This window comes from Montipora capricornis, unplaced genomic scaffold (assembly GCF_036669925.1).
Source record: "Montipora capricornis isolate CH-2021 unplaced genomic scaffold, ASM3666992v2 scaffold_506, whole genome shotgun sequence".
NCBI classification, from domain to species: Eukaryota; Metazoa; Cnidaria; class Anthozoa; order Scleractinia; family Acroporidae; genus Montipora; species Montipora capricornis.
Window position 1 is genome coordinate 170001 of NW_027180246.1, and position 13995 is coordinate 183995.

Sequence of the window (13995 nt, forward strand, 5' to 3'; positions counted from 1 at the left end):
ACATATTTTGGGTGTGGTTTATTGAATCTAATTCCTTGCAAGCGGACATTGGTAAGATTCACATAACTGCTTTGAAACTCTTAGTACCCGTTGGTGAAGTCATTCTTACATGAATTGTCAGAGTACGAGGCAGTTATATATGTCAGTAATTAAATTGTTCCAGCGCAGTCACAAATGACAACCTTGCCATGACTTTGTTATTTGGAGCCGCGTCCCGTTGCCATATCTAGTCCCTATTTTGCCAAATTCCTCTTTCCCTTGTTCTTCATGCTGGTTGTTAATTTTCTAAAAGCATTAAAATTCAAGAAATGAACTTCTGTAATTTGAGGTCAAACATTTGAAACAGCACTGGAGATCGAATTCTTCTTTCATTAATTTTGTTCGCCACATTCACCAACTTTTATGGGCCCCCTCATTGCTTCATTCCTTTGTGTTTTGCCTCGTTGGCGATTCACTTATGTCCAGAAATTCACACGATGACAAAAATGGCAGATTTGGCAAAAGAGCTGCACGATTGACAATCTTGGCAAAATTAGCGATCTTGGCGATATTTTGCCAATTTCGTCAAATTAGTTCATCCATTGGTATTGACACCACGCGGGTGAACATTGGCGAGTTTGGCGATTTTGGCGATTTTGACAAATTCGGCAATTTTGGCGATGTTTTGCCAATTTCTTCAAATTAGTTCATTCATTGGTATTTACACCTCTTGGGTGAACATTGGCGTTTGGACAAAATAGGCAATTTTGCCGATGTTTTGCCAATTTCGTCAAATTACTTCATCCATTGGTATTTATACCACGCGGGTGAACATTGGCGATTTCGACAAATTCGGCAATTACAGCTGTCATTTTACGGTTCCACTAACTACACTTTTCACGAATGCCCTTAAACCATTTTCATTCATCAGCGTCACAAATTCTTGCTGATTTTGGGGCTCATTTGTCGCAATTTAAGCACGCTTCCAACAGACTTGTTATTTTCGTCTTTCACCCACTTATTTTCCGGTGCGCCTGTTAAATGACATGACAATTTGAAAAGGCTTTTCAGCTTTGCTTTCCCTCTCATCTAACACACTCGCGGCTCCCGCTTCTCCACTTTTCATACAGACATAATTCCTCCAACGAAACGTGACTTTAAAATAAAAAAATGGGTGAATAAATCACATGCGAAAAAAAAAGCCTATCGGTGAAATCAACGGCTTCACCGAATACCCTGCCACGTCGAAGCTTTACACTAAATTGGGTGGATACGCGGGTACGCAGATACGCATTGGAGACGCCGAGCTTTGTGGATACGCAGTATTTCTCCCGTCTGAGGCGCCAAACAAAAAGAGCGAGGGACATTGATGTATATGTATTTCTCGTTCATAAAGCAAGATGATCGAGCACAAACAATGATGTTTCTTAAAGCGTGATCAATCTCCTTGTTGATATGTATCTCTCGTTCTTATAGCGCGTTGATCAAATCATTTTACAATTCGGTTAATTAACTTTCCTTTTACAGTTCGGTTAACTGCAGGAAATACCACTCGCTTCCTGATTAAGCCTAAGCGCTCGTTTCAGTGATTAGGCCTAAGCACTCTCGTAAACGTTTTGCTCTCATTTTGCGGTTCGGTTAACTACACTTTTCACGAGATCGCCCTTGCACAATTTTCATTCATCGACTACGGGATTGCGGACCGCGGTGGCAGTTCATTATAGCAATATTTCAAAAGTGTAAGCGCTTGTTTCAGTGATTAGGCCTAAGCACTATTGTAAAATTTTAGCTTTCACTTTACGGTTTGAAGAAAGCACACGTTTACTGATTACGCCTAAGCGCTCATTTCAGTGATTAGGCTTTAGCACTCTCGTAAAATTGTAACTTTCATTTTGCGGTTCGGTTAACTACACTTTTCAAGAGATCGTCTTGCCCTTGAACAATTTTCAGTCATCGACTACGGGATTGTGGACCGCGTTGGCAGTTCATTATACTGCTTGCGGCAACACATCGGATTGTTGTTTGTTAGTTTGCGTTTTTGTTTTCTTTCAGTGTCATAAAAGTGGACAAGAAATGTGCGAATTCAACACAAAGGTTGACCATTGTTTCTGCAAAGTCAAAAATTCACTCTCGTAGACGAGGTTACTTTTTTTAGTCTTTAATATCACCACGTAATTCTAGCTTTCATTTTGTGGTTCGCATAACGTACAACACTTTTCACTAGGTAGTGTGAAGAAGAAAGCACTCGTTTACTGTTTAAGCCTAAGCGCTCGTTTCAGTGATTAGGCCTAAGCACTCTCGTAAAATTTTAGCTATCAGGTTCGGTTAACTACACTTTCCACGAGATCGTCTTGCCCTGGATTGCTGGGGGTAGTTTCTAAAGAAACTATGGTGCTGCGTCGGTGGGGAGGTAATATACAAAAATTTTGTTTTATCAACGGAGTTGATAAAGTAAACTGACCACCGTACAAAGAATCTCTATACGGCGTCCAATTTACATTATCAACTCCGTTGATAAAACCAAATTTTTGTATGCGGGATTGCGGCCGCGGTGGCAGTTCATTATAGCGAGATTACCAAATTAAATGAAGACTTAAGCAGAATTAGTAACTGGACTTTTAGAAATCAACTCCTTATAAACCCTAGTAAAACTCTTTTAATTATCTTTGGCACCAGAGCGATGGTCAGCAAAGTAGAGGATTTTCGTCTAAATTTGTTGGGAAAAGAAATTACACCGGCTACCGTTGCTAAGGATCTGGGAGTTGTCCTGGATCCCTGCTTGACATATAACGATCACATAGCTTCAACAGTGTCCGTTTGCATGGTGCGCCTAGGCCAGATTAATCGAGTTAAACATGCTTTTAACCCAACCACCTTAACTATTATAGTTAATGCCTTAGTTTTTAGCAAGCTATATTATTGTTGTTCTGTTTAGAGCAACTCCTCTGAGTACAACTTAAGTAGGATCCAGGCTGTACAGAATTTCGCGGCTCGTATCGTTAGCAGCTCAAGGAAATACGACCATATTTCCCCTATCCTTAAAGATCTAAAGTGGCTACCTGTAAGACAGCAGTTGTATTATCGCCACGCAATAATGGCCTTCAAATGTATGTCAGGGTGCGCTCCAGCCTCTTTATTTTCTAAATATATTCAAAGAGCCATGATCACAAGGCGTACAACGAGGAACTCCCAGATGTTAAATATGCCTTTGAACTTTCCACTTCAGGACAGTCAAACTCTGGAACTCACTAGATTCGACTCTTAAGTTGAAACCAACACTACAAGACTTCAAACGTTGCCTGAGGAGAAGCCTTCTCTCGAATTTTTTAGCGACTTAATTGCTCCCCTTTTGTTTTTATTTCATTAATTAATAATTAATCGGTTCGATTATGTCATTTACTAGTTAATTAGTTAATTAATTTACTTGTATACAGCATTATTTATCCCTTGACTTTATTCTGAAAAGCCCGTTTGGGACGAATAAAGTATTTATGTATGTATGTATGTATGTATGTGTGTACTCAGACGACGAACGAGGAGACTTGGGGCTCAGTTAGCAGTTACACTACAATGACTTAACACGACGTATATGTCAATTTCATAAGATGGCGTCTAAAAGAACGCTTCGGTATTTTCGGCGGATCACAATTCAGGAAATGTTTATCGTCTTGTGGAGAATTTTAATTTTGCAACTTCTGTTCTACTGGGTGTCGACATTCTTCTACAGTTGTGGTAAAAGGATTTCAATTTCGACTGATGGCAAGATTCGTGAAAAGCTACTATAAAATTCACAGGCACGACATGCATCTTCACGCAATGCTTACTTTCAAGTAATGGATCATACGACAAGGACATATTTTGTGCGTGGTTTATTGAATCTAATTCCTTGTAAGCGGACATTGGTAAGATTCACATAACTGCTTTGAAACTCTTAATAGTACCCGTTGGTAAAGTCATTCTTACATGAATTGTCAAAGTACGAGGCAGTTATATATGTCAGTAATTAAATTGTTTCAGCGCAGTCACAAATGACAACCTTGCCATGACTTTGTTATTTGGAGCCGCGTCCCGTTGCCATATCTCCCTATTTTGCCAAATTCCTCTTTCCCTTTTTCTTCATGCTGGTTGTTAATTTTCTAAAATCATTAAAATTCAAGAAATGAACTTTTGTAATTTGAGGTCAAACATTTGAAACAGCACTGGAGATCGAATTCTTCTTTCATTAATTTTGTTCGCCACATTCACCAACTTTTATGGGCCCCCTCATTGCTTCATTCCTTTGTGTTTTGCCTCGTTGGCGATTGTTGCAAAATTGTCATTTTCGCCATATTTCCCAAATTCGCTGCTTTCGCCAACTTTTATGGGCCTCCTTCACTGCTTTGTGCTTTGCCTCGTTGGCGATTGTGGCAAAATTGTCATTTTCGCCATATTTGCCAAAGTTGCCGCTTTCGCCAACTTTTATGGGCCCCTATACTGCTTTGTGCTTTGCCTCGTTGGCGATTGTGGCAAAATTGTCATTTTCGCCATATTTGCCAAATTCGCCGCTTTGGCGAACGTTTATGGGCCCCCTTCACTGCTTTGTGCTTTCCCTCGTTGGCGATTGTGGCAAAATGGTCATTTTTGCCATATTTGCCAAATTCGCCGCTCTCGCCAACTTTTATAGGGCCCCTATACTGCTTTGTGCTTTCCTCGTTGGCGATTGTGGCAAAATTGTCTTTTGCGCCATATTTGCCAAATTCGCCGCTTTCGCCAACTTTTATGGGGCCCCTATACTGCTTTGTGCTTTCCTCGTTGGCGATTGTGGCAAAATTGTCTTTTGCGCCATATTTGCCAAATTCGCCGCTTTCGCCAACTTTTATGGGGCCCCTTTACTGCTTTGTGCTTTGCCTCGTTGGCGATTGTGGCAAAATTGTCATTTTCGCCATATTTGCCAAATTCGCTGCTTCCGCCAACTTTTATGGGCCCCCTATACTGCTTTGTGCTTTGCCTCGTTGGCGATTGTGACAATTTTGCCATATTTGCCAAATTCGCCGCTTTCGCCAACTTTTATGGGACCCCTTCACTGCTTTGTGTTTTGCCTCGTTGGCGATTGTGGCAAAATTGTCATTTTCGCCATATTTGCCAAATTCGCCAACATTATCTCTTTTTTGCATTTTTTGTTGTTGTGTGCATTTCTGGACATATCTCTGGCGATTGTGGCAAAATTGTCATTTTCGCCATATTTCCCAAATTCGCCGCTTTCGGCAACTTTTATGGGCTCCCTTCACTGCTTTGTGCTTTGCCTCGTTGGCGATTGTGGCAAAATTGTCATTTTCGCCATATTTGCCAAATTTGCTGCTTTCGCCAACTTTTATGATCGCCCTTGACTGCTTTATGTTTTTCCTCGTTGGCGGTTGTGGGATCTTTGTCATTTTCGCCTTATTTGCCAAATTCGCCGTTTTCGCCAACTTTTATGGGGCCCGTATATTGCTTTGTGCTTTGCCTCGTTGGCGATTGTGGCAAAATTGTCATTTTCTCCATATTTGCCAAATTCGCTGCTTTTGCCAACTTTTATGGGCCCCCTTCACTGCTTTGTGTTTTGCGTCGCTAGCGATTGTGGCAAAATTGTGATTGTCGCCATATTTGCCAAATTCGCCGCTTTCGCCAACTTTTATGGGCCCCCTTCACTGCTTTTTCTTTTTCCTCGTTGGCTTTTGTTGCAACATTGTCTTTTTCGCCACATTTCCCAATTTTGCTGCTTTCGCCAACTTTTATGGGCCCCCTTCACTGCTTTGTGTTTTGCCTCGTTGGCGGTTGTGGCAAAATTGTCATTGTCGCCATATTTGCCAAATTCGCCGTTTTAGCCAACTTTTATGGGGCCCCGATACTGCTTTGTGCTTTGCCTCGTTGGCGATTGTGGCAAAATTGTCATTTTCGCCATATTTGCCAAATTCGCCAACATTATCTCTTTTTCGCAATTTTTGTTGTTGTGTGCATTTCTGGACATATCTCTATTTTCTCGTGCTCTCAGTCGCTCTTTTTCACGTTGAGCATGGCTTACTTGTCGCCTTCTTACTGTTTTTTTTTTAGCTTGCTTTTTAGTTAGTTGCCATCAAAATCTTTGCTTTGCTGAACGCAGTGTCAAATGCAGTACGCTGGCCATACACTTTCCCGCCAAAAAACGCGGGTTCCAGCAGTGCGACATTTCACGAATTAAGTTGAACGTAACGGACAGACGTAAGATGAAGTAAACCAAAAATTGAATTTCTCACATCCATGGGTTACCATATTTTCTTTAACCATGGTGCCCCGCTATTACACAAGGAGGCAAAAGGACAGGGCAAACGGCCGCTTAATTTGACCCAAAAAAATTTGATAATGAAATCCTTCACGAAGCACTAAACAGAATTGACAGCTTGTTTCCCTGAGGAAAAAAATCCTCAAAAAACCGATTTATTATGGAACATATTCCTAGTCGTTCATTTTCCTGTGCGCTTCCTTTGTGCTCTATTGATATCGTTAGCAACGTCATCTTGGTTGGAGATCTGATAGCGAGCGCAATTAATTTGGGGAAAGCAACAATTGCAGGGATGAGTGAGATATTAAAGAGATTCAGTATTTTCGTTTTGATGAAAATTAAAGAAAATTGTTTAATATTGACTCACTCTCTGCCAGTAACTTTCAAATATGGAGCAAGTTAAATGCTATTGTTGGTCGTCGTACAGCGAAGGTCTTACTCCCACCATTTGGATCCATCACCTCGTTGAACGGTTGCTCTCTCCAGACTGTGATAGCCATTCTTACCAAGATGGCGACGTTCGAATTAGTTCCGTGAAAACGTTTGATCTTGATATCGTTTCAGCAACGGAAAATAAGGGAACTATTGAACTACTACATTATTTTACTGTTTTATTCACTGGATACTAAAAATGGAGCTTGAAGTGATGAAAAGATGAGTTAATAGCAATGTTTGTTATGAGAATATGAGATCTTTCAACTTTTTGAACTTAAAAAGCAGTACGGAAACTATTACAAATATCACAATATGGCATTTAGCGTAAAGAAATGAAGTATATTTACTTGTACATTTGCAGAGGGGATAAAGTTCAATTGAGATTATTACCTGACGAAAAGGCGTGCGGAGTTGACAAATTGATTGAAGACATGACTGGACTTGCTGTTGCGAAAAGACACAAAGACGGAATATTAGCATGTACTGTTATAATAAAGCGGAAAGCCATCATTTTTCATAGCAACGAACAGCGATTGGTTTAGAAATCTCACGCGTACGCATGCTCTTTCCCGCTCTTTAAATTCTGATTGGTTCACCGCGCTCTATGGACACGTTCCCATTATTCAGAGTAGTTCCCGTTGTAGGACGCATTACATTGCGTTCCATTGATTTGAAAGCGTTTAAACTTTGGATCATGCAACAACGTTAACCGCCGATGCCAGTAATGCTAAGACAACTTATTACAAATTCAGTACTCTAGTCCATGCTTGCTGGAGCCCTTGAATGGTTTACCACTTTACTTTCCAAAAAGAAAGCTTGTCAGGAAACGGCCTTGTGTTGATGTACGATCCAACCATACCCAGTGCCCTAGGTCAAGTTTTTTTTTTTCTGTCGTCGTCAGACAATCAGTTCGATACTAAATGTTTTAACCGAGCCCAAATGTTTTAAAAGGGAACGAATATTTAATCGTTAACAACAGCATGGAATAACGAAACAGCACTAGATAACAAGTTATCTCTAGAAATTGGAGACTGCTACCAGAACTCAGATGAAGAATGTGCAGATTCATTGGCGTTTTGCATCCCCAATAGCCTCTCATTTCTCAAAAGCTTGCCTATAGGTAGTTGTCACCTGACGTCACAGCAGCCATGTTGGTGCACAGAACAATAAAGAAAAACGTCTTTTAGGAATTTGATTCTATTGTAATGGAATACATGAGTCATGAGGGACCGTTCATCTTTTATGGGGTAGGGGGGGGCTGGTGGAATTTGGAGGAGTTTAATTTGAAAATTGTACCCCCCCCCCCCCACCCTCATCAGAGTAATTTTTTGGAAGGCCCTTCCCCCCTTGAATAAAAAATACATATGGTGTTAAAAGTTACAGCAGCATTAAAATTTCGTTTTGTTACATTTCACATAATTTATTGAAAGAAACCTGAAAGCTAGAAAGCTGCTTTTAACAAATCACTCAAAAGAATGAAAAGTCAATTTCTGCTCTTCTTGTTACAGCTCGTCCTGAGCGTGTTGTAGCTGGCCGCTCGTCTGCGTATTCCTCATCTGAGGCGATAAAAGCAAGAACGACATCATTTGAGTCGTCTTCAGAGTCAGGGGCATCACTCTTGTAGTCATCATCAGTTTCCTCTCCCTCACTGCTTTCATCACTGCTGTTTAGTTGACCTGATTCATTCCTGCCTCCCACTTCGGCTTGTCCAGTTCTGAGAGTATTCATTCGCAAGAATTTGTAAAATCTCTTATCCTATTTTTAATCTAATTTTTTCGTCCAACCCCCCCTTTTCCTTCATTTTTTTTCGGCTGGCCCCCCCTTTCAAGCCAATTTTTTTTAGTGGCCCCCCCCACCCCCAAATCCCACCAGCCCCCCCTTTTTCATAAAAAATGAACGGTCCCTAATTTGCTATTGTTTTGTGCACCAACATGTCCATCTCATCACGTGATTGAAAACCATCTACGGGAAGATGACAATTTTTTAAAATTTTTTACAGTTAATATCGCCTTATACAAAAATAAACCCCACCGTCGCTCAAGTAGTTAAAGGGCATCTTACTCCTGCTCAAGAGTAGCATGAAACCGGAGGAAATAATATTTGCAATCAATTTTGTTTTAGAAATTTTCAATCAGTATTTGTATCACGAAAAATGTTTTACAAGCATTCATTTTCACATTAAAATTTTCCGGGCGCCGCCATCTTGAATAATTGTGACGTGTAACAGAACTTTGAAAGAAGATGGTCCCAAAACACAGGAGACACAGGAGACATTTACCAATTAGACTTAACTATCCATGTTGTCACACCATCTACAATCAGTTTAGCGACTTGAAGTTCTACTTACATGACGGAGACTGTGAAGAAAATATCAGTCCCCAAAACTGTGCATTGACTACCATTTCAACTGCAAAAAAATAATAATAATAAACTTATAATAATAATAATGAAAAATTCAAACCTAGACATTTACACTGACGCAATCCAAAGAGCTAAAACGACAGTCTAAGTAGGCCGCCTCTTCGATCTGTCTCTGACGGAATCGTACAGGGACTATATTTCTGACCAAAAAACAAGTCAAATTAAAGCCCCAACCAAAAGAATCAATGAACACACTTATGGCAACCTGATTAATGTTTTAAGGACGTTCGCGCCAAAATCTTTCTACGGTGAAGTTTTCTTCATTTCTCGCCTAGAGTTAGGTTATAAAGTACTTACTCCAACAATGAAAAAAAAATGGGGTCACCGACTTTGTTTCGGAGAAAATGGCAGTGGAAAAATTCCTTAATTTCAAGAAATCGGTCATAATAGCGAGATGTAGGCTCATCTGCTCATCCATTGAAAATCATAAAAATAAACTGTTGGAGTGAAAGTTTCCATGCATAGGTTTTTAGGAGTGAAATTTTTAGATAATTGTATGCTGCTAGGGATGTGGTAAACAGTAGAGTTCATCCTCGACGAGTGTTTTCGTAAGCTCTATCCGTTGCAACCACTACCGGAATTCGATGGCACGAGGAAATAAAATGTTAGAAAAAGATAACTTCTCACGGTGAGAATTTTTTTTATTTCATCATATTTTGTAGATAGTAAGTAAAGTAAGTGATTCATGATTTAAAAAATAGGGGTCACCGATGATCTGAACGAGTAAAATCGATGTGATTTTGCAAAGCTCATAGAAAAGTTCGCTTGTCACGCTTTTGCGTGACCTGTCGGGCAAGGACTGGAACCCAAGAGAGGATCGATCGTTGAAGAGATGAAAGGTTTTTACCGAAAAAAAAACCTTTTTCGAGCATAGCAACGACGTTTTAAGCAGGGGTCATCTTCATTTGGTTGGTGTTTTGTATAATATCTCCCCATTGCCGTCATGCTCATCCTCTGGAGTGTGTTTTTTGTGAAATTCAATCGCTGATAGTTTCCACGCAGGTCCGCACTATTCAAGCGGACGAGGACGAAAATACTCCTCAATTTTCACGAAAGTAAAGGAAAAGAACTTTAAAAAAATGCATTCACTTTGAACTTAAGTTCGTAGGGTAATAAAAACATTAAAAAGAAATAGCCCCATTAAATTTACGCAACGGTTCGTCCACGAGTTTTCCAAACTTTCAGCCACTAGTCTACTCGATCAGCTACCTTTTCCAGAGGTTTTCCATCCTCCCGCTCACTTCTCTTTGAAGTTTCATGATGATTCGGAAATAAATGTGCCATTTTTTTGCCGGCCTGTAATTTTTTCCACGGCGTTTTTGTCGCCATGTTATTTTAACTGATGCTTGAAAAATTTGTATGAAAGTCAAGTAGACTAGTGCACGACTGATAAAACCTCGCGAATATCAGTCGTGCAGTAGTCTACTTGACTTTCATAAATATTTTAAATCAATTTTGACTGATCACGATCTTCTCTGATCCAACGCTGTGCAAGACTTACCGTTCACGGTTTTTGCAAAGGTTTGAAAACCTCAACTTCACTAATGCTCGAAGTAATTCGTGACATATTACAGTCGCGTTACATGCGCAGTAACGTTGCGCACAAACAATTAGCGCGAACGTCCTTAAGCTGAGGACTTATAAAACCGAAAAGAGAGGCATTAAAAAATATTCCATGCGCGTGCTATCGTAAATAGCCTACGATACACGTTGCCATAACAACATAACAATGCTCTACGTTGTTGAAAATAGACTTACACCAGTTATTACCCTAAAATACTTAAGACGTCTATTCTTACAACATGCGGCTTTTTACGTCAGGACATTTTCATACTGATCAAATGTGAAATTGAAACGAGGACTTGGCTTTCTTCGATCCAGAATTGGCGTTTCGTGGTGGAATGAGGTCAGTGCTAAAGATCACAAGGTAATTACATTAGAGCAAGTGTTCAAGAAGAAAATTCAGAGTGTTTTTTTCCATATCTTTGAAAACAAAAACTTGCACTTTGACTCTAGCTGAGCTGATGAGCTCAGAAACAAAGAAATGTTCAGTCAGTAAATGTTTCTATTCGTTGTTTTCCCGTTTTTCTTTTCCATTGATTTTTAATTTGGTAAAGTACTCTGGGCTTTATTTAATGGTGTCAGTTGCAAAAATATAAAAAGCTCTTTGCAGCCCATTCTACCTTAATTTTCTTTTTCTAATGTATGGTTAAAATCTCGAAGTTCACAAATTGCCCTCTGTCACCAAGTTGAGCTTCCTTCAAAGAATAAAATGCTGCGCCCGACAGGCATTTTTCATTATTAAATGAACGAATGGGAAAACCTCTATCAGGTTTAATAAATACTTACCAGAAGCCAGGATAAGCCACCTCAGAATGAAATTTCTTTTTCTCTCCATATTTCATTCAGTCTTAAAAGAATAAAGAAGGTGCCTTTCTCGTCTTATGGTTGATTTGCATAATTAACCCACAGGAATGTGTTGACTAAAGTTAAGGGGAGGAGAGAAAAGTGAGAGAGCGACGGGGGCGGGGGAGGGACTCAGGAACAAGGGGGAGGAGGGGATGAGGTGGGGTGTGGTGTAGAACGAGCGAAAATAAGGATACGTGGCGAAGGGAGAGCAAAGAGAGATAAGGAAAGATCGGAAAAGAAACAAAAAGACAGAAAAAAGAAAAAAAGAAAAAAAAAAAGAAAAAAGAAAAAAGAGGGAAAAAAGTAGACATAACACTTCAGTTGCCCTTTTTTCCCAACAAAGCAAAGCGGAAATATCTAACACGTCCATGTCTAGGGTAGTCACAGGGTACGTTTACGTCAATAGCGAGGGAGCTTAGGAAACGAGGACGACGACGGCTACGAGGACTTCATTTAAAAATACGAGTTCGCGTTATTTATATCACTACGAAGCTATTTCATGTCGTTTCGCGTTAAAAATGTGGTGAGGAATTAAACTGGTATGAGTGGGTTGGAAACGTAGAGAGAGAACTGAAAATTCATCGTCATGTGCTAACGTCCTTCACAGAACCTTGAATTTGGTCATTTCACGTCGTCATTTAGGAGATGACGGCAAAGAAATGTACCAAAATGTAAAACGCACATGCAGAGCCATTGTTTTTGCTCACTAAATCTATTGTTTTGCAGCGTCGTCGTTTCGTAAGCTACCTATTGGCACATAAGAGGCAAATGTTGAGCTGCGTTACTCAGTAGAAAAGGTCACGGATTTAACATGTTTGTATTTTCAATAATAAAAAATAAAAAAATTTGCTCCTAAAATATAGTTTTTTTGACAGTCGCCCGGTATTCCATGAAACACGAACTGAAATGGACGCTGGTTTTAGAACATATCTTTCTTCGCCTTCTTTGGTCAGAAAAGCTAAAAATATTGTCCCCAATTGCAATCGGCAGTTTACTCCAAAGCCAAGAATATTCGAGAGGTCACGAAACGTGTGTTCTGATCATGAGGAAACGATCGTTGCATATCAAATTGATGGCTTCATTTCTAAGCGATGTACTACCCTAAGGGTATAAATGGCAATAAAAAACCAGTTATGACAGGATTGCAAGCAAGAACTGGCGGAGCTAGTGATGGGATGGCAAAGGCTTTGAGCGTATTTAATAAACGTACTCGGGTTCTTCAGAGAAAATGTCCATGCAAAAATGCAACTAATAATTTGAACAAGAACCTTGAGCGTATTCCAGTTATGACAAGCAGGACTTCAGAGGAATACATGGCGACCCAAAAACTGTACAGTTTCGCGTATCACTGCGATCAAGACAAGTCTTTCTGCTGTTGAACCGGCTAGTTCGCTACAGTCTGTTGTACCATGTTTACTTTTGAAAAGTCATCATTGTCAAGATTTACTGTCGTTTCGAATAAAGTAGTCTTAAAATACTGCTGGGCTTAAACTAAGCATTGGTTAAAGCCTTTAAAGTGAAATGTTATAAGTTATTTTCCTACCTTGTATGAGAATGTGGACGCTGTGAGCGGTGTCACGATCCAATTGGATCACGTGACGAACACACGAGGAAAAGTGTTTCCACGGTGTCGTCATCAAGGAATTTTTTCTCGACATGTATTTCCGTGACACCTTTCGTTTTATCGAATCCTAAGAAAACGAAAGTTATGATCTTCCAGAAGAAATATGGAAAACCAGTCTCGGATAAATTTCATTTTCAGATTAACTAGCATAAAATAGCAATTGTAAATAATTATACCTATCTTGGCGTCAACTTCTCTTCCAACGGAAATTGAAGAGATTGCAAATTGAATTTAAAAGACAAAGTTACACGATCCTTTTTCGCCACTCGTCGCTTTCTAGTTTTCACGAAAATACCACTTGCTGTAACAAATAAAGTTTTTGATTCACTTTTCATACCAATCCTCCTATGTGGTTCAGAGGTATGGGGAATTTACGAGAAGGATGATTTCAACACCAGGGAAAAACACTTCATTGAAAAAACACATATTTTCCTTTGCAAAAAAGTCTTAACAGTAAATAAACATTGTCCGAATGTTGTAGCCAGGAATGAACTTGGTAGACTTTGTTTGACTGAACTTAATACAAACGTTTTACATTCATTTGCAAAAGATAACAATATCGCCAGACAACTCTCACTGGACATGCCTGAGAAAACTCAGTCGGGGATGTCGCAAAAAATAAAAAATGTAGCTCTATGATATTAAATATGAACAACAGTTAAACTTTCACTTTTGACATCGTGGAAAATATATTCAAAGCTTCAACTAAGCACCAACTTTCACTCCAGGTTAACCGGAAACTGCGGACGGAAGAGAAAGATTTCCCCTTTTAGAGATTCTCCTTTTTGTAATTCCCCCTTTTTCAGATTTCTCGTATTTAGAGATTCTCTATATTACAGATTCCTCGTTT

The 13995-nt window shown here is 39.6% G+C and overlaps 1 protein-coding gene across 2 annotated transcripts in view; it reads right to left on the reverse strand.

Annotated features, from left to right (window-relative positions):
- LOC138036846 (uncharacterized) overlaps window positions 1-13105 on the reverse strand; it is a 178462-nt gene extending 165357 nt beyond the window's left edge. For both annotated transcript variants that reach the window (XM_068882911.1, XM_068882913.1), the window contains exons 1-4: window positions 13065-13105; window positions 11462-11522; window positions 9039-9098; window positions 7082-7135 (exon numbers count right to left, since the gene is read on the reverse strand). In XM_068882911.1, coding sequence (XP_068739012.1) covers window positions 7082-7135; window positions 9039-9098; window positions 11462-11510 — 163 coding nt within the window. In that variant the 5' untranslated portion in view covers window positions 11511-11522; window positions 13065-13105. The remainder of the gene's footprint in view (window positions 1-7081; window positions 7136-9038; window positions 9099-11461; window positions 11523-13064) is intronic.
- Window positions 13106-13995: the final 890 nt, after the last annotated feature.